At 45.6% G+C, this 27,975-nt stretch overlaps 1 protein-coding gene across 2 annotated transcripts in view; it reads right to left on the bottom strand.

The window, feature by feature from the left end:
- The window catches only part of LOC144934615 (uncharacterized), a 109,253-nt gene that overhangs the window by 47,973 nt on the left and 33,305 nt on the right, over positions 1-27,975 (bottom strand). The window contains exons 3-4 of one of the 2 annotated variants that reach the window (XM_078860623.1): positions 9,313-9,479; positions 37-3,896 (exon numbers count right to left, since the gene is read on the bottom strand). In XM_078860623.1, coding sequence (XP_078716749.1) covers positions 37-3,757 — 3,721 coding nt within the window. In that variant the 5' untranslated portion in view covers positions 3,758-3,896; positions 9,313-9,479. The remainder of the gene's footprint in view (positions 1-36; positions 3,897-9,312; positions 9,480-27,975) is intronic. The other variant, XM_078860622.1, reaches the window with a different exon arrangement.

Below are 27,975 nucleotides of genomic sequence, written 5' to 3'. Positions count from 1 at the left end.
CACGCCATCTGTCGCTTGATTCAATGCGAACCTTACCGCTCGCTGTTGAATGTGGCTTCGTGGGCTTGGCATCCTTCTCAGCGCCGTGCCGTGCCTCTGCCCTCGCCAGCTGCTCCTCCGCTGTCTCCATCTCCTTGTCTTTGATTTGTTGTTTCGAATCTCGCTGCTGTCCCTCGGCACCCTCGTTAACAAACACTTCCACCTGCGACTCGGAGAGGCCTTTGCCGTCTTCCGCCTGGTGTTGTGTCTCAGCGACACCTTCGGAGCCCGAGTCGGCAGATTGCTTTACTTGAACGTCAGTGGTTGTGGCGTGCTTGGCATCTTCCTTCTGCTCGGCGTTTGCCGCTGTGTCTGTTTTGATCGATTCATCCGGTTGAGATTTCTCCCTTGCTGGAGGCAAACACTCAGCGTGTGGTATGCTCTTTTTAGGACTGAAACTTTCTGAATGAATATAATCAGTGAACGCTGCGTCCTTTTGAGCCGCAGCTCCCTCGCCCAGGGTGTCTTGCTTGTATTCGTCGTCGTCGGGCGGCGGCGTTGTTGATATTCTCGGAACGTGCGCTGGACACAGCTGCTCCTCGGCAAATTTGAGTGGCGCGATCTCAGAATCGGGGCTCTTTTCCTGCTCGCTGAGGCCCGGCAGTTCTCTCTCGTACGCCACGCGAGCGTGGTGGTGGTGACCCTTGTCGCTCTCATCGTCGCTGCCGTCATTGTGGCGCAGCACGCTGCTCACGTCGACGCTCAGCGAGTATTTTATTCCTCCAAGACGCTTGTCTGCACCGGAGAGTGACCGCGTTGGGGTCACGTTCTCGAACAGAACACCGGCCGGGTGGTATTCAGACTCCCGCGCGCTCAGCACGGGGAGGTCGGATTTCATTAGAGGAGAACTGAAAATAAAATCCTTGTCTTTGTCCACCGACAGAGAATCCGGCTTGTACGGATCTGCTTCAACACGCTTCATTTCTGCGGAGGTGTCCTCTGTGTCAGACCTTGGAACCAGACCCTCTTCTTCTTCTTCTTCCTCCTCCTCCTCTTCCTCCTCTTCCTCCTCTTCTGGATGCATGTGTTGCGTGATATCTATTTCTGGGGTGCCTCCTGATGCTTGGTCCAGCAGTTTCGTTTCTGCCGATTGTTTGGAATAAGCAAGGAGGGCCTCTTTACCAGCCGTGTTCAGCTCCATATACTCCACGTCGTGTCCGTGCCCTTTCGCGTCGGGGGGATACTCGTAGTACGCAGATTCATCCTGCGGGTCGATGCAGTGAAAGCGAAAGCTGCTGAAGTCACTCTCCTTCCGTTCCTCCTGCCTGGCGTGCTCCGGAGGGAACTCTTGCCGAGCGCTTGCCGCAGACGCCTTTTCGGATGGGAAGTACTGTTCCTCGTCGCTATTGTCCTCCTGAAACTCAGACAAGATAGCTGTCTCCAACGGCGAGAGCCTCGAGTGGCCGTGATGGCCGGCTGACTTCTGGCCATCTTCCCCGGCCCCTCCAGCTGTGAGAAAGTCCCCCGACGTCGGCTTTCCAAATTGGTCCACGACATTGCATTGCAATTCGTCGTCAGAGCTGGCGTCCGACTCGCTGTCGATTGCTTTCATGGCGTAGAAATCGAGCTCTGACTGCGGTGGCGCCGATAGTGGCGTGGACTGCGCGTGGGGTCCCAACATGCTGGCCACGTCGGTTTTGGAGGTGTCCGGTCCAATAGCGACCGCGTCTTTCCCATTTGAACTGGAGCAGGTTGTTGCGTGCTCCACTGGTGTGGACTCAGCGTCACCCGGGGCGTGTTTTCCGGGCCGAGGTTCTTCGACGTGACCTTGTTGTGTTGGCTCTTTTGTATGACCGGCACTCAAAGTGTCGCTTTCGCTCTCCGCTCGTGATGCGTCTGCACATTTCAACTCCGGAATCGCGCTTCCATTCTTGTCGTCCTTCATAATATCTTTGCATTCCGACGCCTCAATAGATTTTTCTTCATCTTCCAATTTCTCTATAGAGGTTTTGTCACCATCCGCCGGCAGCACGTGTGCGTCGTTACTCCTCTTATCACCAAATTTGGTTTCACATTCCACTTTTGGAAAGGACGGTTGCTCCGTTTGCACCTCGGGCATTTTTATTTCTTCTGCGAGGCTGTCACCTTTGATGGCACCCTGGCTCTCTCCTCCTTGACTCGATTTCACCTTTTGAGAACTGCTTCCTTGTAACACTATTTTGGATGCTTTCTGTTCAATCGGTAGAAAATCTGTGGATATTATATCTCTTTGCGGAGTAGGCTTTTCAGAGTGATGGTTTAACGATGTTGCTGTGAAGCCCAAGCTTTGGTCTTGAGCAGAACCCGCATCTGTGGGCGGAGGTTTATCGGTCTGAAAATCAGCCGCCTCTCTCCCTTCAGGAATAGCTCGCAAATTAACAACGCTGGTGAAACTTGACTCATCCACACCCACGTTGCCTGCATGGATATTGAGGGCATCGTTTTGTTGCTTTGTTTCTTTATCTGCCTCCTGTAGATTATGTTCCATTTCCAAAACCTCGGGCTGTTTGGATGACAAATCAGCAGCCACCACCTGCTCTGTAAACATGCAAGCACTGTCGGATTTCTGTCCCAAGCACTGTTCTGAAAGCTTCCGCTCCAGTTTTTGGTTTTCACTTTTCAGGGTCTTACTCTGCGAGACCGCGTCCGGAATGTCGTTGTCGTCTTCCCCCCTGTAGTCGAACGTGTACGTGTTGGGCAGCGTGTAGGATCGCAGCATTGATGCCTTCTTGTTGGAGGCCTCGTACGACCTGAAGGCGCAGGTCTCATCCGCGTCTGCAGGCATTGCACTGAAGTTCACGACGCTCAAAACGTTCTCGCCATTTCCAGGTTCATCGAACTTCTCTTCAACTAAAACTTCCTCGCTGAATGTCACCTGTTTCGTCTTCAAGGTTAATAGCCCACTTGAACCCTCCTGATGCAGAGCCTCAGCAGAGGAGCCTCCGTCTGATTCTTGAGGCTCTGTAAATCCCGCTATAGTCTCCTCGTGAGGCTCGGGGCTTTCTTTGCCGGTTTGGGGCCGTTTGCCATTTTCAGCCGCACTGCCGGACGATTCGGTATTTGGCGCGGCGGGTTTGCTTAATTGAGCACCGTCAGTTTCATTTGGCAGCGCTGCTGTGCTGGCTGCGTCACATGGCACAGGCTCATCCCGTCGAAATTCTGGACCCTGAATATTGTCGTGAGCGAGGTGTGCGACCTCGTCGCCATCTCCACACGGGAAACAGTGAGTCTTTGTCACGGTCTTTTCAGATGCTTCCTTGTTTTCATCTGGCTTGTCAACGTCAAATTTGTTCTCTTTGTGCGTCACGGGACTCGGTTTGTCATCGGAGAATGAGAGTTGGTTTGTGAAGCCCCCAGCCGGTGCCCTGGAGTCCGCCTTGGAGTCCGAGCAAAGTGAGGCCACGTCTGCCCCACCGCCGCTTTGGCTCACTGCTAGCTCAGTCGCACCGAAGCTGCCGCAGCTGCCGCCTTTCTCTTTGGTCTCTGAAGCATCTCTGGAGGCCCCCGGTCCCTGCTGCGGAATGGCCGGGAGGCTTTCGTACTCGGAGGGGCTTGGAAGCTCCCAGTCGTCAAGGACGACAGGTGCCGGCTGCCTGCTGGAAGCGGCGCACTCCTTTGCTGCATCCGTCGTTTTCTGTGATGATGGCTCGGCATCAGAGGAGTCGCAATCGTCATCCTCCTGTGCGTACGTGGCGAAGGAGGGTGGGGCGTCCGGGCCCTGTTGGCCGTTCCCGCTCATGGTGTTGCAGGCAGTGGAGCGGTAATCCCTCCCGACGTCTCTTTTTTATTATCTCTGTGTCTGCCGCTATTTATTCACGCGCACGCTGTGGCGTGAACACTGCACCGATGACTTTCTCCCTTGAGGCAGGAAAATGTGCCTGGGTAACGGAAATGAGAAAGGACAGTTTGGTTAGTGTTCAAAACGTTTTGGACAACACAGGGCACACAAATTGTCTGCAGGCTGTAAGGACAATCTAGGCTCACACGTCCATGGCCCTCTTGCCTTCACCAACTCGTACTGGCCAGTGTGGTGAAGTATGGCCAATAACCCTCATGGCTCACACTGTGGGGAGGCATTTGTGCTTCAGCGCATTGACAAAGGGCTGTGCATGCGGTTGCTGTATAACTGTGTTCATAGGCTAGATTATGAGCATTGTCTATTACCAAGCATTAATAGACAGTGCTTTGTCTCCTGGATTATTGCCGTGTTCGCTGTGGGTTTTGAGTGGAAACATTCACAGGTCGATGAGCACACAACGTCACAGAGCACACGACGTCACAGAGGACACGATGTCACAGAGCACATGACGTCACAGAGCACACGACGTCACAGAGCACACGACGTCACTGAGCACACGACGTCACAGAGCACATAACGTCACCTCCTCCGGTGGTCTTTAATTAAACGCCCAACTCAAGTGACACGATGCTAACTCAATGCCACACACGCATGGCAAGGTAACGTTCAAATGAGCCCCACGACCGGCACAGCAGAGAGGTGGCCCTCATCCAGCAGTGGATTGACAAAAAGGGCCGAGCATCTGCACGTGGGTAGAATTGTCTGTGGACTTAACATCCACCACAAAGGCATGCTGAGCCCAGCTGCGGCTTGCTGCTGCTTCAGACGTTACGCGCGATGAAGGGGCCAGGTAGCTCCTCTCAAGGCAATTAGTGGCATGGGAGGGTTTTAGCGCAGAGTACAAACTTTCATCGTAAAACAATACCCAAATGTGTGGCTGACTTCATACTTGTTTTAAGGTGCTGCCAGATGTATTATGCAATCAATAGCACGCGTACATAGGATAACACTTACATAAACTCACATATGCATAAACACAACATTGAGAAACGTGAGTACCACTTGGTGGGAAGTCAAGATCAGAATATCCTCTGAGGTTATTGGAGATTGCCATGGGAATGTGGAATGAGCATCACTGGCTCAGCCAACAGAGATGGGCCCTGTAGTATCCCCATGTGAGCATGGAGACAATTATAGACGTGGTCTGTTCAAGGTTGTTAACTGGAACTTGCCATGTTAATTTGTAGTTACAATGTACTGTATTTCCATAGTAGACTTGTTTTTTCAAACTTTTTAACTTTGAAAATGTCTTTGGAATAATTAGGGGCTATACAATGTTAAGATATTATTTGGTTCTTTTCGGTTAAGTCACGTCTAAAAATAAAATAATAAATTAAAATAACATATTACGACGTTTCGATTGCAACACAAGCAATCATCATCAGGTATAAAAGAAATAGCAACAAAAATCTAACTAGAAAACTATAGACAGACATACAAGCAGACAGACATCACAACGGCACACAGCAAGAGGACACACAGCGGCACAAAGAGAGGGGTCGTTTCTGTGACGGTCCCTTAAATATAGAGAGGGGGGGCGGGGATGGAGAGAGGGAGGAGGCAGAGAGAATTAGCAAATCAATGAGTGTACGGCCACGTACTCCTGTTGCAAGTAAGATGACAATGTGGAAGGGGCACGCAAAATTGAAAATTAGGAGACAGGCACACGAAAATTAAATAACCTAGCAAAATATCGAAATGTGATGTAATACAACACAGAGAGTCGGTTAACACACAATTAACGCATAACCTGGTTGATTACGTGTTTCAAAATTTGCTAAGTTAGAATTTTAAGTGTGAAAATTCCGAAGAGAGGACACGGGCAGAGAGAACAAATAGCCAGAAAGAAAAAGGATAAGCTTAAAACTTCCCCGTAGAAGTGGTTCAATCTTAATTTAGGAGCTTTCGTGACTGCAGGAATTATTATTTGGTTCTTTTCGGTTAAGTCACGTCTAAAAATAAAATAATAAATTAAAATAACATATTACGACGTTTCGATTGCAACACAAGCAATCATCATCAGGTATAAAAGAAATAGCAACAAAAATCTAACTAGAAAACTATAGACAGACATACAAGCAGACAGACATCACAACGGCACACAGCAAGAGGACACACATCGGCACAAAGAGAGGGGTCGTTTCTGTGACGGTCCCTTAAATATAGAGAGGGGGGGCGGGGATGGAGAGAGGGAGGGGGCAGAGAGAATTAGCAAATCAATGAGTGTACGGCCACGTACTCCTGTTGCAAGTAAGATGACAATGTGGAAGGGGCACGCAAAATTGAAAATTAGGAGACAGGCACACGAAAATTCATCACATTTCGATATTTTGCTAGGTTATTTAATTTTCGTGTGCCTGTCTCCTAATTTTCAATTTTGCGTGCCCCTTCCACATTGTCATCTTACTTGCAACAGGAGTACGTGGCCGTACACTCATTGATTTGCTAATTCTCTCTGCCCCCTCCCTCTCTCCATCCCCGCCCCCCCTCTCTATATTTAAGGGACCGTCACAGAAACGACCCCTCTCTTTGTGCCGATGTGTGTCCTCTTGCTGTGTGCCGTTGTGATGTCTGTCTGCTTGTATGTCTGTCTATAGTTTTCTAGTTAGATTTTTGTTGCTATTTCTTTTATACCTGATGATGATTGCTTGTGTTGCAATCGAAACGTCGTAATATGTTATTTTAATTTATTATTTTATTTTTAGACGTGACTTAACCGAAAAGAACCAAATAATAATTCCTGCAGTCACGAAAGCTCCTAAATTAAGAATGTTAAGATAGTACCATAACAGTGTCTCAGTTATGGTGAAAGTGCATTACTTCTTCACATTTATTTTCCTCTTACATTCATTCTCACTTGATTTTGAAATACAGCAATTTCAAAACGTGTTTTGCTTAATACATCACTTTATAGTGTATGTCCAATCTCTCTCGAGTGTCGAGATTAATGCAAACATATCCTGTGATTTTAAAATGTATCTAACTCCTCATACGCACTTAATCGGTATCTTGTGCACTCATCCAACATATCTCTATCCTGCCTGACATATATATTTAAATAAAAACTGAACAATGTATATTCAAGTCACATCACCAAGCAATATATATTAAAGCCGTAATACACCTGCCGTGAAGGTTAATAAGACGTATCTCTTAAAATGTTAATAGGTATAGAATCCATTGGGTGCAATCATCAAAGATAAGTGCTTCTTTAAATTAGAATCCATAGACTGCGGTGGTTCTGTATTTCGCAGCGGACTACAATAAACGAGCGGCGGCGTGAAGAGAGGCGGCTCAAGCGCTTTGCTATTTGTCTTTTTTTAAACAAGGATTACGGGCAAAGCTGGGCGAGCGGCTTAAGCCGAGGAATGTTTTTTTTCCCCCTCTGGGGGAGTGAGTTCTAAATTGTCTGTGTGTGACGGGCGAAATGGGAAAGGCGACGATGCGAGGAGACGGCGGCGGAGCGCAAGGACGCAGCGGAGGGCACGTCGAGCGGCAGCTGCGCCTCTCGTCTGCTCACCGCCGTGATGGAGCTTCATTAAAGTTTACTTTGTCAAAGAACAATGGCCAACCGAGAGGCGTTATTTAGCCTGGGCCGCATGCAAATTAGATGGACGGCGAACAATGGCCGTGTTATCTAACTGAAAAAAGCACACAGCGGATTAAAACGGGCAAAGGTGTTGTTTACGTTCTGGACGCACTGCCTGGTTGCCAGCCCACATCAAAAAACGACATTCTCCCATCTGTAGGTGATAATATCGCACTCGATTTGAGAATGTGGCACGATCTTGACTGAAAATCAAGGGCACGAGAATCATTCCCACTGCAATGTTTATAGTCCTTGTTTAGTGTGGCTTGGCTACATATTCTCCAGTCAGTGACCACAATCGCTTCGTTAATTCACTCTTTCCATGCTATGGGGAAGAAAAAAAATGACTGAGCAGATGTTTCTTAAACATTGGCTATGGCCATGAATAATGATGGAAAGTGTCCATAATTATGTTGAAACTATAGTCTAATGAGTAATATATTTGAGGTCATATGCTGAATAGAGTTACATAAACAAAATCAGAAAATAATATGCGATATATTACTATGTTTTAGCATTCCCACCACATTTGAAAGTAACTCCTAAAATGCCACCATAAAAACTAAAAGAACTTGTGTTCTAGCTATTTGCCAGTACTTTGATGGATGAAGGCCCCTCCATGGGAATGTTTTGACCATACTTCACCACACTAGTCAATGCAGCTTGGGGAAGGGGGCGAGCCCAGGACTGCTTTACATGTCACCCGCCAACTGACATGATCCAAGATCAAGATGGAATGAAATATTCTTGGTTCATGACGCAGTGTTCTAAGTACTGCTCTACCCCAATAACTATTGAATGTAATATGTTTCACATATGACACATCACGAAAATGTTTCACTGTGTGTGTTTGATTACTGAAATGACATTGACTAAATGGCATCGATGTATTATGTCAAGTTTCAACTCTGTTATATTGCCAGTGCGTCCAATACAGCAGATAATGCCATGATAAGTATGTTGTGTTTTTTAGAAAGTTGTTATTGTCCTAACTGCAAAAAATACAAAACTGTAACAATGCTCATTTAATAGCGCATTACAGTTGCCTCTTTTCATCAACATCCTATTTCCGAAGTAGGCCTCAGATGCACTGAGTCTATGAATGGACCATTCGGTTGTTCTTATATTGAGCCTTAGCGTTTTGGACTTTTATTTAGAAAACCACACAAATAGTTGATGCGGTACCTTGTTTACATAATAATGAATCTATTGCTATAAAAGTGTACTTTGAAATCTAGATTATTTGGCCAAATAATGCCGAAAATTGTCAAGTTTGCATTAAAAAATATGTCTTCATCACGCTGCCAGGAAAGGCAAGTGGCCTTGGGTCAACCATCGTCCCACCAGCCCAGTGGCGGTCGATATTAATGATGAGGTGCCACCACCTGAAGGTCGGGACCCCCCCCCCCCCCCACGTGAGACCGACCCCCGTGGAGACGGAGCGATAAGATCGTGGGCATTGTTGCATCGCGAGACCGTGGGGTCCGTGAGGGATGGGGAGACTTGGGGAGGGGATTTCATCCACGAGTGAATAGATCGTGGACTGTGATGACGATAACCTCTTTAGTTGTAGCTCTTTGAGGTGCGTCTTGTAAAGATAACGATGCTTGATTTATCGTGGCACATTAATGGATGTTAAGGTCACGTTACTAATCATAACTGCGAATCAACTATTGTGGAAATACATCATAAAGGACTAAAGTCTAGATCTTCAAAGCATGAATGGAATATGCACACAAAATCAATGGCTTGGCCATCGTGGGGTGACCCAAAATTCTTTAGGTAACAGAACCAATGCACTAACCCCACGGCAATCCAGACGTCATGAGCAACCACGTGTAATTACCCGGTGGAGGGCGGTGGCTCAATGGTTATTGCACCGCACTCTGGATCAGGCGGCCTGAGTTTGATTCCCAACTACAGCAACATCGGTGGCGAGTGATATCCAATCTCGTCTGGGGCTTCAGTCAACGGGGCTGGGAAGGCCTTCATTCAGCAGTGGGTCGATAAAGCCTGTAAAGGATTAATTTGATTTAGGTAACAGCGTTATACTATCCAGGCATACACAGATAACGTGGCGGTAATTAAAATAAACCAATCTATATGCAGATGAATGTAATAAACGTAAGAAAGTGAGGTTTCCGATTTGGGTATCATTATATCTCAGCGTCTGTAACCTGCTTAATCTCGGGCAAGAGTTTACTTTAAATGCCGTCACATGAAAGTATGATTCGTGTAATGTATTTCCATCTACAGTGCTGCCTTCCCCTACTTCATGTACAATATTCACGTGTACACATACATGGATATTCTCGTGAATGGATCGGAATACACGTTTCAAAATATATTGGAAAATTTAAATAATATTTCAACGTCTACATTTTGAATATTTTACAAGCAGAAGATTATCGTTTGTAAAGATATATTGCAACTGTGTGCACACAATTTCTGCTGTTATGGGAGGCTCTGAATTTACCTGCTACTACTTTGAAGGCCTTGTTTATTTTATTCACCTACTTGGAGTCTCTTGACAAACAACACCAAACGCGTGGCTCAGTGTCTACAATATCCCAACAAACCTGTCCCAAGCTGTGGCAGTCTTAGCAAAGAACAAGATATTGGTACCACTCTGAAGTTAATTTGACTGTAATAATGTTGATAAATTCATTAATGTATAAACTCTCCATTTGGCTGAAACGGAGTAGATAAGACTACATTTCATAACTCCGACTGTAAAATAAACAAAATTGGTTTCCTTCTTGATGGAGCACGTGTTAATGTGTATATCCTGTGTGGCAGGTGTGAAAATTACAAGTTCCATTGACGTGGTCAGTCCGTCTACAGTAAAACACGCTCTGGACAATAGCTTCATCGCTCATCGGATTTCTCCAGGATGAATAGATGTTCTGCTTTTAATTTCATCAATCCATCTGGAGCAAGACATTGATAATGATGCTGATGATGCTATATAGTGGTCAATGGTGTTTAAAGACGAAAACAATTCTAACTATCTTCCAGCAATATGAAGATTGTAGTGCATCACGTGTGCGATGTTACCAAGCACAGGAAAGGCCGACACCACTATAACTCCATGCAGATAAAAAAAAAATGGTTTTGTGGCAAGCGGCTAACCCAGGAACCAATATTTAACTTCTCAAAAATACCCACTCAATGTAAGGCATGTACAGTATTTTAAAGAAAACACATATCGATGTTTTTATTTAAAACCCTATATTTTGGAACAGCTAGTAATTTACATTCGTTAGCATTAAAATGGGCGGACAGCTCATGAATAATATGGGGCAGTAATTCTCAATAACATGATTCATCTTCCATTAATTTGGCATTCCCGGTTCCCGGCGGCCAGGTTTCAAGTGTCACGAGCGTCAATGTGTTAATAAGGAGAGCACGAGGGTAATGGAGTGAGTGGAAAGAAACAGCAAAGGGAGTCTCAACATTCTCAACAATTTCTGCAAGGGACAATCTACTCACAGCATTCACACTCGAGCAAGACAAAGATGCAACGCACATTTTGTCCTAAGCCGACGGAATATTCCATTTTTAGCTGAGGTCATGGGCAGTTGCGAGGGAACAGGGGCTGTCATGAGCGAATGGCCTCAGAGGCCATCGTGATAAAGCGTGACCCTGTGGCGATGTCGACGCCAAACAGTGGAAGCTCAAACTGCATTGCCACGGCTCACAATGATTGATGGTCAGCAGGCCCTTTTATGGGCATAACCTCAAATGAGAAAAGGCTCTGCTGACCTGACTCATAAAATCCCAGACTTGATTAAGGCACAGACCATATCAATGCCTCGGGGCATTGAGCCTTCATTACAAAGCAGATCCCCTCCCAGAGGATTGAGCAAATGCGACTGAGAGTCCACGACGATGGGAGACGTTCGTTACGTTTTTCAATGTCGACCTGGTACAAATGAAATAATTTGAAATGTAATTGACAAAAGCTCGAGATCGAAATCGTCCTTCCGAATCAACGCCTTAGCCTACCTACAGCACCCCATTTATAGAATGAACAACGTTCAATAAGAACAAAATAAACACTTGAATGAGAAATCAGAATACAAAGGAAAATTGTGTTTGAAGAGAATATCTCTAGTTTTATTTCGACTGCATTCTTTTGAATTATGTACGTCAGTGATAGTTTGACAAGAGGCTCACACTATGATTTGAAGGTGCAGGAGTAATGTTTCTGTAATGGTAATTTGCTCTCTGGAGGTGTGCAAATATCATCCGTAATTTATGCTGTAGGTGTACATCATTTACATCAACGCATAAAGATGAATAAAGTCAGAATTTACCAACGGATCTTGTTTCAAACACCATGATTTATCAAGGAACCGCCAATGTTAACAGAGACTGCAAGATCCTCAGTAGGCCTGCAGAAAGCTGACACTGACTGAGATGATATAAAGATGAGTCCTAAATGTACTCTCTCCTCCCTCAACCTTGATAGCTTGGTGGAAATATGGGCCCCATCCAACCCTTTTTGTGTTTAGATTGTTGTCCATCCCGATTACCAGAGTTGGCTACGTACGGTGCAAAAGAAGTTCAACATACATCCAGCCGTGCTTGCTCCCTTAAAGAGCCAGGTCTCAGGGCCAATGCCTTTAAAGTCTCCACCAGAGCTGGCACTCGCGGGGGGTACTGGTGTGGGACCTGCACCACCAATGTTCACTTGGCACGACCCAAGTTCTCTCTGCGTAGGGGTGGACCACCGCTGTGGTGGCCCCCCACAACAGATGCACTGCCCCCCCCCCCGCCATATCCGAGAGGAGCTGGAGTCAGGCCTGGTCTTGATTCGCCTTGTCTTTGTTTTCACCACAGCTTGCACTCATTACCGACCTCACACTGAGCAAATGTTTTCCTTTTACCCCGATATTCATTTTTTTTATGAATAGCAGAAGAAAGATCTCTCCATGCACACTTAGTCGAGGCGTTCGGGTCGATGAACCCAGCAGGGGTGGGCAATGATTTATTTCTGATGGCAGAAGATTGTGCCAACTGCCAGCCTAGGCTGGTGATGAGATTCAGTGGCAGTCTGAGCAGCGTGCACATGCATAATGCAGAGCGAATGTTCCGATCATTGAAAGGTTGCATACTTATATTTAATGCATTTCAAAAGACAACTTTAAACGCGTACTGTACGTAGTGTACACGTTTTATTTTTTCTCGACTACAAAGGCAAACATCACAAAAAAATCACGCTCAATCGGACTCATCACAAATCCTAGCTACGGTTTATCTCCATATATATAAAAGGCAAAGTTGTGAATGTGTCTGTTCAAAATGTTTAGCGTACTTCCCGACATGCAACAAACTTGAAATTTTCCATGTCGGTACTTTCCAGACTGTACACCATGCAAAAATTATGAAAATACACTTTTTTTGGGGGGGGGGGGGGGTGGATCTCAATAATGCATATAGTTTTTGTACGGCAAGTGAGCTGTGACGATTATTTCAACCGGTCCTGGGCCTCCCTTAGGTCGACTCAGCCTAAAACGAGTAACTGGTGTGGTGTGTGAACATCGCCATTAGGGGAGACAAAGGCGGCCGGGCGTGGTGAATCCAAGTCCCAGGTAGTAAAGCTAGTAGTTCATATACATGTTTGTGATTAAGCCACTGCATACGAATGGTGATAGTTATTAATGAAAGCAGCCTCCCCTACTGTGCAAGAATCGTTCCACTAAGAACTACACCTGAATATTATTAATGTCGATATTGGCTGAGACTCGACACACTGATTATCCGTAGGGGGATCGGCATCGTGTGTCCTGTCATCCACAGGGTTCCCCAAGATTTCACTCCACTTATCTGATCATCCTGGTTTATACGAAGAATTGGGGCAGCAGGTAATAGGAGTGTTCATGGACCCTACAGCTCCTGCAGTTTATAGGAGTCGGGGGTATGAGGGTTACACGTTAGAGGAGATATATTCTGCACTACATTTCATTCTGAGCTGGAGAAACTAGCGTGTCAATGTATTTCCAAGGCAGGTGCGTGACAGCAGTTGAATGATTATTGCGTCATTCCAGTTGGGTATTTTATTGCGGACCGCCGGGCGGTGACCTCGCGTCCTCCCTGACTCGTGTGCTCACCACCAAGCTGCGAGATGCGCTTCCTCTACAAAGCCACCGTGAACACGCCAACAACGCAGGAGACAAAGGGACATGCATCCCATGAACAAAATTAACAAGAACGAAACAATAGCATACGGTTTACATTCTAGGTAGACACCCAGTCCATATTTTTAATTTAGTATTTCATGATTGCGTGTCAATTGACAGTGTGCGTGTTACGCAGTCTATGGACATCATCATACGACGGCTACGCACATGGCCCCTTTGTCCATCCGATGCTTCATGAATGCCTCCGCACGCTGTACGGGCCACCGGAGTTACGTGACCATACTTCATCGCGATGTTCAGTGCGGGCTGGTTATATCGGTACATTCTAAGTGATTTGTTCTCAGGCTATATAAAGTTGTACTTGATGTAATCATTCGGTTAAAAAAGTGATAAAAAAGCGACAGGAAATTATAAACAGTCGCATGAAGATTGACTCTTTTTGATACGCAACAGACACAGAGACGAATGAACACACATGTGCACACATTTATGTACCAGTCACAGATCCAATGTGCTCAGAGGTAATTTAGCTTTGGGAGTGGAGCAGTAGGGCAGTGGTTATCACGCTGCACTATGAACCCAGTTTGCTGGGTTCGCGATTCCCAACATCACTGGGTGAGTGATATCTGACCCAGTTCTGCCCCCTAACTTCACCAACCCAAACTAAGCAGCATGGCTAAATCAAGTCAAATGACCCCATCAGCCACAAGGCTGATAACACCATTGTGATGCGTATCAAAACAAGTGAAACGGTAATTAAATCATTATACACATTATTAAATGCTCCAAATATGTAATATATGCTGCAGGCAAACAATGTCCCTTTGGGATTCCCGTAACTCTAAGAGATGAAGATAAATTAAGGGATTCAAGTACAACGATGCAAAACATTACCAGTGGAGATGAGGATTGCAAAGAGGATGCCACACAATGAACCAGGGGCAGGGTCACAGGTTAAAGATATAATATATTATGAAGATATTATATATTATCTAGATGTAATATGTTATGTGGATATAATGTATGAGTAAAAACATTATGTACGGTCAAAAGGGGACCCAGAGTTAAAGTGGAACAACAAGATGAGGGCACTTGTGAAAATGAGAGAGATTACGTGCAGACCATATGCTGTTAAAACAAAACATTATTTGGGGATGCTGTGTGGGCAGTAGTGCACAAGAACAATCTACTAGAAAGCACAATTAATCAACAACACTGCCTTTACATGATTTACGAGTAATTATTATTCATTTTTTCTACCCACGTGACTTTACCGAAAGAACCAAAGAGTATGGATTCCTGCAGTCACGAAAACTTCAAATCAAGATTGATTTTTGAGCTATGTCACCTCTTATATTTGTTTATTTTCTTATTGACGAATGTGAGTTTTCTTTGCATGTTAATCATCATGGCGAAGTCTTCATCTGGTAATGAAGTTGGAACTAATCATGTATGATGATGATTATGATGATATATTGACATACACATATTTGGGAGGACCACACGTCAACTCAGAGATGGGCGAACATTGGGGGTTTATAGCCAATTTTATTATGTTTTATTTTTATTATTTTATTATTTCCCTTCTATGTGACTTTACCGAAAGAACCAAGAATATGAATCCCTGTAGTCACGAAAGCTTTAAATCGAAAAATTGGGGGTTTATTTGTATTTTGACTTAACTGTTTTCAGAATAAGTCACATTTTACTAGAATATAAAGTTAACACAACAATCTCTGATGTTGCTAACAAAACATACACATCTGATTCCTATTATTGTTCGGCAGAGGCCGTTCACTATTCCGCTCTGTGTGTCTGAACTCTTGCCGAGTTAGCACTAAAGCCAGTCGACATTTCCCAAAAGCCGTGAATAAGTGGAACATTACACATTTATGGAAACAATTGTAAAGTTTTCTGGGTTGCTCGTGGGTCAGAACAAGGTGGTGGCTCTTGAGACACCGGATTGAATCCGAGTGTCAGCCACCTGCGTTCAACTAATCCTCAAGTGTAGATCACCTCAGCCCGGTCACCAATTACTTCATACAAAAAAAACCCCATCACATTCAATTTGGTTTTACACTTAATTCAGGTACATTCCAGCTATTAGAGAATACATATATACAGTTTGGCTGCCCTCGGATAATCTTTTGTGTACAACAGGGTAGAGAAGCAGACAATGTCTCCATTATCTATCTGTCTCTCCATGTAAAAAACCCGTCAGCCCCACAGCCTTCTTCAGTACAAGCAAACTCTCAACCGGTTTAACATGCAGTTGTCTCATCAGAAGTCCAACCTTGCCTCATCGCAGGGTGTGGGGAAGTGTGTCCCTGAGCGTGAGGATGAAACGTTGTCACCTGAATGCTTCTCAGAAGCAGTTCTACGATATCTCCTTCAGCGGCCTCTTCTCTCACACAGGAGGCAGTAGCGATGGCCTTTTTATCCCATGACATGATGCCAAGAGAACAATTAGAATACAATCTTTAAAATAATACTTCATTCGCCGTTGTATTAGCGTCACCTACCAAACAACTACTTCAGCTTTGCTCTCCATAAGCCAAATTACACATTACCGTACGCCCATGCAATATAAAATCAAGGGCTTGCATATCTTTAGAGAGGTCATTTATCACCACATTTAGGAATTGAGAGAGGGGCCTTACCTCTCAAATTGGAGCCAATGACCCAGGAATTTATTATGAGGAATTTTGATTTGCATTTATACAGCAAATAAATAATAATGCCTCTCAAAGTGCCCCTCATGAGTTTTGGCAGAATACGCTATCGGAGTTGGCCGTAATGGTCTTTAATGAGGCCTTGATGCTATTCTTCCAACAAACTTACGTTATGCAGGAATTTTGTATGCACGAATGTGTATGTTGAGCTTCTTTCACACCATACGTAGCCAAGCGTGCTACGTATGCTGTTTATGAACACACTGAGGAGCACACTTTTTCTTCACGTGAAAATGTTCTCCCCCGTGATTCCTGTGGGGTTACAGGTTCACCAGATGACGGCACATGAGCATTGTCTTGCTTCTTGCGGATCACACTGTCAGGAGACCTTTGATTGCAATTGTCAGGTGGGAGCAAACCTTTGTTTCGTATTTTCCAGTGCAGTAAACCCGTGCCACTTTCCATTGGAACCGGAACGGCACTTGGCACAGAGTGATAATTAGCTCTGCATTCAAATCGATCAACTGGAAAATTTTAAACGCGGGGGTTTGTTGCACTCCCAACACTGGAGGCACGAGCTGCTACCGACATCTACAATCCTGCGCACGTTAAGAGTGTCTCAATGTACCAGCAATCACTGTTGGACCTCTCCGTGCTTAACCCACTGTGCACAGTCATGCATGGCTCTGATATCCCTTGTGCACGTCCTTTGTATTGTTGTCTGCGCTGGGACGACAGTATTTTTAATGCCGCTCTTTGTCAATCCACTGCTGTATGAAGGTCTTCCCACGCCGCTGTGCTGTTTGGCCATACTTCACCGCGCTGGTCAGCGCAAGTTGCCGAAGACTCGGCAGGCAGAGGACTGGTTCAGATGTCGCCCGCCGCTGACGCAAGCCTCGGCTGGGAATCGAACTCGGGTCCATAACGCAGAACGTGAACAACTGCAACTGGATATTTATACTGAAATATATGAATATATAGAGTTATAGACCATATATAATATGAAGACCATGCCTCGTGTATATATGGCTCTGTAAGTGTAATATCAGTTAATTGTCCAATTGCGGGTGGTGAAACGTTACATTTTCGTGTCAATTGTTGTCAACATTGCCACGTAATTTGTGCCAAAATGTCCTCTTCCATTGACGCCCTGTTCCACCATAAACTCACGCCGCGAGTTGGGGCGTGCTTGACGATGCATTTCGTTGCAGTCGTCGTTCAGATTACTTGGACTAACAAAGGGGCTGATTCTGCACCATGTTGTTGAACAGCTCTCCCTCTCTCTCTCGAGCAGCTACATTGAGCAGAACCGCTTCACCTCCATAGACGATCAAAGCTGTGCACTTGAATTAGTTGCATCTGGGAAGCGCCGACCACTCCAAAATGTAAAAAAATATCAAATTTGCACTGCGCTCTGAACCTGGTGACCTGGTTTCAAGACCCAGCAATGGCCAACATCAGTGGTGAGCAATATCTAAACCCATTCTGGGCCTTCCCAATCAGAAACCTGCACTGACCAGAGTGGTGAAGTATGTCAAAAACAAACCCCTCGACTGATACGGCACGGGGAGGCCTTCATCCAGCAGTGTTTTGACAAAGGGCTGCAAATAATACATTAAGTTATTTATCTTATGTCTTGTATCGGATTATATATCCCGTGAAACTCCTCAGATCTTCTCTCGTTCAACCCACTCTTCCTATTACCCAAGCCAAATCAAAATCAGCCCCAATACAACCACAGCTGTCAACCGTTACCAGTTCAAAGCAATTTTATTTTAATCGGCATCCGCGTAAAATTGCTGCTCTAGCTGACACTGCAATGATGCTGTAGTCTATGGTTAAGGAGACTGCGACACTGTTCGAAGCAGCAACAGGAATTTGAGTATTGGTATCGCAGCAAAAATAGCCACTTTCAAGGGCATTTTCACTGTGGCCGCGGCAGTTGATTTCGACGAAAAAAAGAACACCGTAGCGACGATGCTATGGGCCGCATTCACGCAAACGAGAATTGCGTACGCTCTGAACCGCGCTGTGCCAGCTTGTTCCCGATGGAGATCATTCGCGAGAACATCCATGAAACATCTTTTACGTCTTGCTTCAAAGGAAACGAGTGACTTACAAAAAAGGCTGCGTGGGATGGTGGTGGTATTGTGAATTGCAGCAGGAGAGCATTGAACAGCAAATGCAAAGCAAATTCATAACTAAACGTGGGTTCCTGTTGTTTACGATAGTGCACATGTCACTGTACAGTGTGCAGCAGTGCCACTTCGCTCGTCGCCGCCAGAGAATGCGTTGAAATACAACATTGAATGAGTGTGCTGGAATGTTACATTACAATCATCAACAGCAGCCATCTTCTATCCACTACTGGACGAAGGCCTCCCAACAGTATGGTCATTCCTCACGGTCCTACTGTATCACATTATTAAAGTGTGTAAACACATTTTATTTGATATTGGCCAAATCAATTATTCACAAACGCCACCATTATTATAATAATTGTTCTGAATTGTACTTGAAAAAAAAGTGGCCCAAATATCACATCTCTTTTGTCTTGTGTCCATATCCCAGACGAAGCCACAGGGGTTGTGTGTGTCTGTACCCGAGTCCATTAAGCATGTACGCTGAATCGTTTTTGATTATTGAGAAAGAAACAATCTACGATGGCTGCTTGTAGGTCACGCCCTTGGGATGAATGAGAGCCAGGTACAATACAAGGAGGCCGCAATCTGGAGCTCACACATTCCTGCGACATAAAGGACCGTAATGATAATGGAAGGCCGGTCGTGGCTGTTGTATTAATACCGAACATAACCAAGACTCTGCACATGTTTGGGAGGGTCGAACTTTGTACAAAGCCGTTTCTGTTCAAGGTGACAAGCTGAGACGCGTGTTTCGTTGTTAAAACTTTTCAAAATGTTACTATTGTAAACAACAGGAACCCACGTTTAGTTATGAATTTGCTTTGCATTTGCTGTTCAATGCTCTCCTGTTGGAATTCACAGTGCCACCACCATCCCATGCAGACTTTTTTTTTTACCAGGAAAGGCCCACTGAGCTATTTAGCTCTTTCTCAGAAGCGACCTGGCCACAAATGATAGCCCAATGAAGTGGCTTATCATGTGGTAATTTATAGCAGCCAAATACTCTAAACGCATGATTCTAAATGTGGAGTGCTCATTGGAGTGCAGGGACTCTACGATAGGCAGGCAGTGTAGACATTCGAGCATTGAACAGCACAACAATTGCTATTGGACGCACTGCCTCCTCCCGACAACGCAGCCCCACAGCATCCTACAACAGCTGTTGTGCACGGTGGTTGCCTCTCCGAGCACCATCGAGGCTCAACCCCGCTGACCGTCCGGAATCTGACAAGATTGGGCGCATTGCTGGGAGGCACGCACCGGGTATGGCAGCAAGAGCAGTTTACGCTAATGCTGTCGCAAGAGGTAACACGTTTGGCGCAAAGTTCCTTCGCTGACTATCTGTGATGAACGATTAAAATTGTTGTTATATGTCCATCTCTTCCGAGGCGTATGGCTCGCGTGGTAGAGTAGGCCAAATACGCTCCCTCTCGTAGAAGCCGCTCCGCTAGCAGTGGCATGAGCAAAACATTTCTGGGCTGCACCTTGACATTTTACAACAGTGCAGGAGTTGCTTGCCACTTCCATCTATGTTGTTGATCATTGCTACCCTATAACCCATTTTGGCCTGCTGCCATAACTTTGCCCATGACTTTTATACACAACAGGCGCTCTCTCTGTAAACTCAGAGACCGCCAGAAAAGAATATGAGCTTTACAGCCCGAAAGTTCATTACACAAGGTAGTAAATGGGACACGCATCGGGAACGGTTGCCAAACAGTTTAGACAAGGAGACAAATATTTAGACAACTCACGGCAGAACGGCGAGGACCACCAGGTGCACGCACGAAATGTTCACTTCAGTCACGGCGAGTTACGGAGAGCGCGCTCGTACGTTTTGCATGGATGTTGAACTCCTTTTCGCAATGTGCGTAGCCAGCCGCGCTAGTCGGAGGTGTGGGGGGAGGAGAACGAACTAACCACAAAAAGGTTAAGGTGCAGCCCTGCAATTACTCGTTCATGCCACCGCTGACAAAAGGACCTTCAGTAAAGGGGACTCTGGAGAGCCTGTGTAGAGGTCATTTTTGCCTACTCACCAACAAACTAAACACAAACGAACTTCTAAAGAAATTAGTTTTCAATACTCTATGGTTCTTTCGGTAAAGTCATGTAGATAGAAAAATAAATAATAGATCACGACGTTTCGATCGCAACAACAAGCAACCATCACCTGAAGACAGTTGATTGTTGTTGCGATCGAAACGCGTGATCTATTATTTATTTTTCTACCTACGTGACTTTACCGAAAGAACCAAAGAGTATGAATTCCTGCAGTCACGAAAGCTTCAAATCAAGATTGAGATTTCAATCTAGATCTAAAAGTGCATAGTTCCAGTGGCTACCTAGCATCGGAAGGAAACGCGTCAATGATTATTATCACAGGGGTCAGCAAGCACACAATTGATGTCATCACAATGCTGTGCTTGCTACATTAATTAAAACTAAATCAATGGGTGCACCTTTCAACGTCTTCAATTTCATTCTTCATTTAATTCTCAAGGGAGACTGGGGCGAGGCTCACGGGATCTGGCAGGCTTGAGGCGCCACGCTTTTCGTTTTCAATATTACTTTGGAATGAACACAACGGCGCGGTGGAGGCATGGAATTAGCAGAGTGCGACGTCAGATGGAATTGATCAATCTCGGGTACTTCTGTCGGACTTTCGCGTCGCAGAAACAGCGGGCAAACGCGCAATGCCCTCTGAGAATTGCGTCCGTCGTGAGCGTCGAAGAATGGATGTGTGCACGCGCGTGCGCGTTGCCAACGCCGGGGCTGTCGGTGGGCAGCGTCGCAGGGCAGTGGACGCACGTGGTCGGAACTGGCGAGGCACAAATTTGAACCGGGGCCATGTCGTGCGGGAGGGTGCAGAGGGGTGCAGGTGGGTGCAGGAGGGTGCAGGATGGTGTAGGAGGGTGCAGGATGGTGCATGAGGGTGCAGCAGGGTGCAGCAGGGTGCAGCAGGTTGTACGGAGTGGAGGAGGGTGCAGGAGGATGTAAGAGGGCGCAGGGGGTGTAGGAGGGTGCAGGATTGTGCATGAGGGTGCAGCAGGGTGCAGGAGGGTGCAGCAGGGTGCAGGAGGGTGCATGAGGGTGCAGCAGGGTGCCAGTGCCAGGCTGTCGGGCCGCCAGCCGTCACGACGGAGCCCTCCACCCTCCCGGGAGGATTCCCACCACTCCAGGCGGCTGCTGTGCGCCTTAGAATTAAAGTGGAAGCTTTCGTCAGCTGTAATTTAGTTTAATTGGTGTTGAGCAGCTTGAATAGGAACCTAAATAACAGTGTTTAAAATTTGCAGTTTTTTTTCTTGCAATGTAAAAATACTAGAACAGCTTTTTGACGTGTATATTTTTAATCCACTTTTGAGCTCAAATTCTAAATAAATGTACAACTAAATTTTACAGAGCCTATATTTTCGATATTGCACCATCTATACCACTTTATTTCAGTTTTGTAACTTGCTTAACTGTTTAAACTTGGATTATCACTGAATAATTGAGTCGGATAACCAAGTGACGTGACTTAAAATCACATCTGATTCGGTTTGCAAAAGTGAAATGAGAACCGGGATCATAGTCTCGTGCAGCAATATTTCATTCCATTCATCGTCAAAGAGGATGCTTTGTCTTGCCATGCTTTGAGTGACCCGAGGAGAGGCTTCACAGCGCCCTCTGCTCTGATCCCGCAGCGTGTGGCGGCGGTGGCACGACGAGGCGTGTCGCTGAGCCGGATGAGAGCAAGCAGTGGGTTCGCATAATTGGCGCGTGAGTTCGGGCGTTGCTGGGACCGTTTAAATTTGTCAACCAGCAGATAAAGCAGACATACAGAATGTATGTCATTCACTTTATTGTGTAAGCCACAACTCTTTGCCAAATTTGTAATTTCATCCCAACCGTTAGTAGCTGATATAGTATTGTTCTAGTATGGATATTATTGCTCTTCATATTCTCCATGGCAATACCGCGCCAGCAGCTGACCGTTGGACTTCAAGGTATCTCAACATGTGTTGTGACTGATCATATCGAGTCTGTTCTTTGTTATTGATTGGTTATTGACATTCAAGATACGATATGGTACATGGGAAATGTGTAAGCATTTAATAATGTACTATATATGTCTCCAGTTATTCCGGTTTCAACATAAGCATACAGGTACTGAAAGCATTTCCATGGCAGCGTAATTAATTAAGTATGTGCAATGTTGCATATTTAGCTCAATTAGCGAAATTTTTACTACGTATCACGCACAATCAGCTGCTACATGTGATTGATGAGCATGTGATTTTTACTGAGAGGTCTAATCCCAATTTGGAAAGTGCTTCCCATTTCTTAATATCCTTGTGACATGCGTGGCTAATAAAAGGATTTTAACAGTTTAAAGGAAAATTACTCCTATATACGAAGCAGATAATTAACTTTAAATGGATAATGGGACCAAAAGTCTAATTTTAAAGAGTAACCCAAGGATGAATAACTGAAAATAGTTTGAGTGCAAAAACTGAAAAGATGAAACATAAAAAACCCAGTACAAGCTGGGTTGAGTGCAACAAATCAACGTTAAACATCTGAACCACCCAAATTATATCAACATTAAAAGAATGATACGTCCTAAATATTAGGACGTAAACGATAATAAATATATTTGACTAAATTAAGACAGAATCAACATAATAAAAAGGAATAATAAAAATGTCACTTTTAAACAAACTGTAATTAATAGCAAAAATATAATAGACCATCAAATACCGTGACGTAAGTTGGAATATAATTTAACATTTAGGTGAGATGGCAAATTACTATTAAATTTAATGCTAAGATGAATAAAATACTTACAATTGCTGCACTGTTCTACTGTGTGAAAAGCGATTCGGGTAAGGCATTATCGGCGATTTGTGATGATCAGGGTATCAAAACCTAAAGCAGGTGCAACATTTATCCATGCAGGGGCTTGCAACAGACATTTCCATATTCATTTCTTATTGTGGGGATTAGCATAGTAATTTACACAATACATCCAAAGACCTTTCTTTATGAGTATTTACTTCACAGCGCGCTGGCCAGCGCGGCATGCTGAAGGCAGGGAGCACGGACGTGGGAGTATAGAAGTGGAGTGACATCGCGGCCCGAGAGATGCACGGCGTGCGGTGTAACGACATCGCGGACACCACGATGATGTGGGTGTAGTACTGGCCCTAGAGGGGCCCGGTGATCGCTGATTTATAGCGCTGGATGGCACCACGCTTGGCGTGCAGTATCAGCCCTACAGGACAGGGTGCGTGAGTGCCGGCCGTGGATGAGGTTACTACATGTCATCGCACTCTGGTTGACCTGGGAGGACACGTGACCAGTTAAGTCTACAAAGGGGCCCCAGGTGGGGGCTAGGGGTGGTCACGTTATTGGGACCCAGATCCTTGCCGAGGATTCTGGAAGGTGGTCGTAGGCCAAGGGCAGAGCCGGCCACGCCGCAGAGAATATAAGCCGGGTCCCGAGAGCGACCGGGGTTGTTGTGCATCCTGGAATAAACCTTCGTCTACGTTCTACGTGCTCCGAGTCTCCAACACGTGGACCTGGACCCGAGTTGTTGGTCTCGGTCATCCTGGTGGTCACCACCACAGGTTGTTATTCTGTGAAGGGGAAGTTACCGCGTGTGTTGGAGTTTAATAAATGTGTTGCCTCCAAGTCTATGTCTGCAACTCAGTTGAACTCACTACAGAAGTGCCGCACAGTGTAATGTAGCCCTGCAGCCAAAAACAGCCATTGTGCGAGGTGGTTTCTTATCCACGCACAATCCAGGCCGAACCCTGCTCGGCTCCTGACATCTGACAAAATCGGACGCATTCCGGGTGATGTGACCATTGGAGATGAACAATCCCATCCCAGGAAGTAAACAAAACGACTGTATAAACATTTATTAAGCTCCTGGACTTGATGGAATGCCCGTGGACATCGTCAAAGAAGCAGGACCAGCTGCTGCAACAAAGGGAAGCCTTCATCCAGCAGTGGAATGACTATGGCTACTGCTGCTGATGACGATGATGATGATGATATATGTATCAGCAACAACATGGATATTGACAAAGAAAATGGGGAAAACATTTACAAGTACATAAAGCTGCATAGCGAACATGGCTTGCATGCGGGGCACCACGAGTGATCTTCTTACTCTATTGGTTGCCGTCATTGCCGGATAATGAACGCAACTTGCATGCAATTTATTACGAAGCCCCCAAGGCATCTGGTGTAACCTATCAGTAAACTTAACTCAGTAATATCTGTTCCCGCAGCTCAGTAATTTTTTTGCAAATCAATTTTATTTTTGATAACAGTCAGCAGAATTTGTCAATGCACTGGCAGAGCCAGTGGGGGGGGTGGCACTTGCCCCCCTAATGATCCGATCGAAATCCTTAATTTCGATCGGATGATTGGGGTTTATTAATAATAAATCGGTATTTTGCAACCCACACTGCCACTGTGTAGCATATTATTATGTGCCAGGGACTCTATGAGATGATAGGACAATAGTCTTGTCCATAATTGGCAATAAGTAACGGCAAAGCGGTTATAAGTGACTCAGAATTGTGCGCAGTTGCGTATACAGGACACGACTTCCCTGAAGGCATTCACCTTCAGCGAGCGCGATGCCGATCACACGCGGTTGGAATTCGACCCTGGATCGATGGCTGTGCCATCGCCGCATACGCGTCGAATAAAAAGCAAGGGACAATTCCTCACTTACTAACAACTCCTGACTTACTAACAACTCCTCTATCATTTTTCATTGCTGGAGGGGTTGCCCCCCCTACCTGAAAATCCTGGCTCCGCCATTGTGTCAACGGTGCAAAGTCTCTTAATTTGTGACCCTGGTGAAAAACAACAATTAAATCCGGCACAGAGCACACCCAGTCGTTATATAAATTATAAATATACCCTGTATTTTGTTTGTACGTGGCATTTTAAAGCAAAATATAAAACAATAAAGCACAAACCAACTTAGGACTAATTCTGTGGCTGGCTTCATAAAAACAAAACTCAACATTGCCCTTGGCTTTTTGTCTAAATGTATGAAAATTTGAAGAAACTTTAATTTAAGATTCTGTGTTTTGTCACTCACCACTGCTATCAAATACATGTAGATGGCTGTGCCCGAGTGACTGATGTCAACTTTAATAATGCTCCAGAAGAGCCAGAACGTCGAAATTTGGAACAAATGTAGTCGATTCTATGCCTCCGACTAGAATAATTATTCAACATTTCCAATTTCGCCCCCAAAAAATACTGCTCAGAGGTTGATTCGTTTCGCTCAGAGGGCAGGTTCAGCGTAAAGTTCTAAACACTTAAAATGTGTATGGCCACCATCATCAATGGACCAAGTGATTTGCCTCCTGTGGAGTGTAACGTTAAAGACGATAGAAAGAGGTTAAACAAATCCTATTCCTGGCACTTATAATATTGTTGTGCAGTAGAACCACGCGTAGACGAGGAACACTAACAGGGCTGTTGCCGTAATGAAACACTTTTACACTCAGCACTCTACGCTGCTCACACCAGGGGTAGGTGCTCTCGATCTCGGTCCTTTACCCAGGACACTGAATACTATCTGGGTCCTGTCCTCGGCTATCCTTTGGGGCTCTCCCACTCGTCTGCCCGAAGCGGGGGTTCAGCCAACACCGCTCCGCGACGAGGAGAGAGGAACCCTCTCCTAGCCGACCCTTACTGAATACAACGGGACCCGACCCTCGGCTATCCCCTTGGCTCTCCCACTCGTCTGGCCGGAGCGGGGGTTCAGCCAACACCGCTCCACGACGAGGAGGGAGAGACTCTCTCTCTACAGCCGATCCTTGCCCTGGCTCCCCACAACGACCACCCCCTCGTCACGGGGTCCCCCTTAAGAACCCCTCGGGCGGCTCCTCCCCCCAGCTCGGACCCGCCTTTGTTCCCGAAGGTCCCCCTTGCACCACCCGTGACGTTGCGTCATCCTTGGCTGTCAACCCGCTCGCACCTCCTCCTGTTCGCCCCCTCATGGTTACTCACACCGCTCCTCTACAATATAACTCTGAGACGTTTCCCAAAACACATTTCCCTGTCCCCTTTCCCCAGTCAAATTCATGTCAAAAGCATTCTGTACGCTACCAGGAAATAAACATGGAACAAATTAAGCCGCCGTAAGACGCGGCCCACATCAAGTGGGCACACAATTCTATTGGAATCCAATCCCGTAGAATTTGAATAATAATAAAATATAGGAATTCATATACAAGATATTTATTGAGTAAACACAGCATTGCACTCAATGTTAATTGTCTTATATGCCTTGCAGTAATGTCTCCTTTTCTGTTTTTAAGATCATACGATTTTCAGCCAGACGAAGCCACTGATGACAATGGCAATGCTATGTGTATGCATGGCCGGGTATGTACACATTTGAGGCTGTGTACCTGTAAGTGCAACAACAGACATATGCGTATTTCGGAGCACGAGCTGTAGGGGAGCGGTTAGCGCACTGCGCTATGAACCCAGCGACCCAAGTTTGATTCCAGCTCAAGACTGACAGTAGTGACGAATATCTGAACTGGTCCTTGGCCTCCCCTAGGTCAATTCAGCCTGAAATGAGTACCTGGGGCGGTGTGTAAGCATCAGCACTGCGGAGACAGAGGCGGTCGGGTATGGTGCTGGCCACCCACTGTCTCGTGTGCAGTGTCGTCCTTAGGGGCCATGCATTGAGTAGGTACGCCAAAATCTGTAAAAACTTGACCCCCCCCTCCCTGCACGCACGCGGACTTTTTACACCCCCCCCCTACCTGTGTACTTACGCTTGACGCACCCCCCCCCCCCCCCAATCCTATAGAACGGCCGATATTTAATCCACGCAGAAACGATCAAGGATTAATAATATTAACGTGTCTAAGCAAACAGATAGTCCACCGCCGGACTAACTAACTCATTTAAAGGCCAATGCGTACGTACTATATGGATGGACTCTTAGTAAGTGCTCACAAACAGCACTTGCACCAAACAGGTATGTTAAAGGCTTTTACGGGGGATTTTTGTTTCGAATTGGGGCATGCCTATCTAAGATCCAACACACCCTGCTGCGATCGCTGAAGTGTGGCTGTGTGGCATTTCGGACACTTGGACACATCAGGAGACAAATGGACTTTCGACTGTCTGACATAGGCCGTGGGCCTTCTTTAACTAGACTCTATGCAAATGGGGATCAACTGTTTTACACCAAGTGATGCATTCCAGCTGCAGGCTGGGTTTTTATTTTTCTCAAGTTTTCCAATGCACGGTACAGTTCCAGCAATAAACACCCTGCCCGAAATTACAGGTTGTTATGCATCCTTAATTACAGAGCCTGTGGCTGGAACATCACAGGGCTGCCCGTTCTTTATCAGCTACTGTTTGTAATTGGCAGATGTCCAATATTATTGAGTAAATGCAAACTATGGGGAAAACATTATTACAAATAAATTTCATACACACGGTGAAAGATTGGAAGTGTAATCAATATTAATTATTTGACAATTTGCTTCTGTTTTAAATACAAATAATG

This window comes from Lampetra fluviatilis, chromosome 10 (genome assembly GCF_964198595.1).
Source record: "Lampetra fluviatilis chromosome 10, kcLamFluv1.1, whole genome shotgun sequence".
Lineage (NCBI taxonomy): Eukaryota > Metazoa > Chordata > Hyperoartia > Petromyzontiformes > Petromyzontidae > Lampetra > Lampetra fluviatilis.
This window is presented reverse-complemented; position numbering and strand designations above follow the sequence as displayed.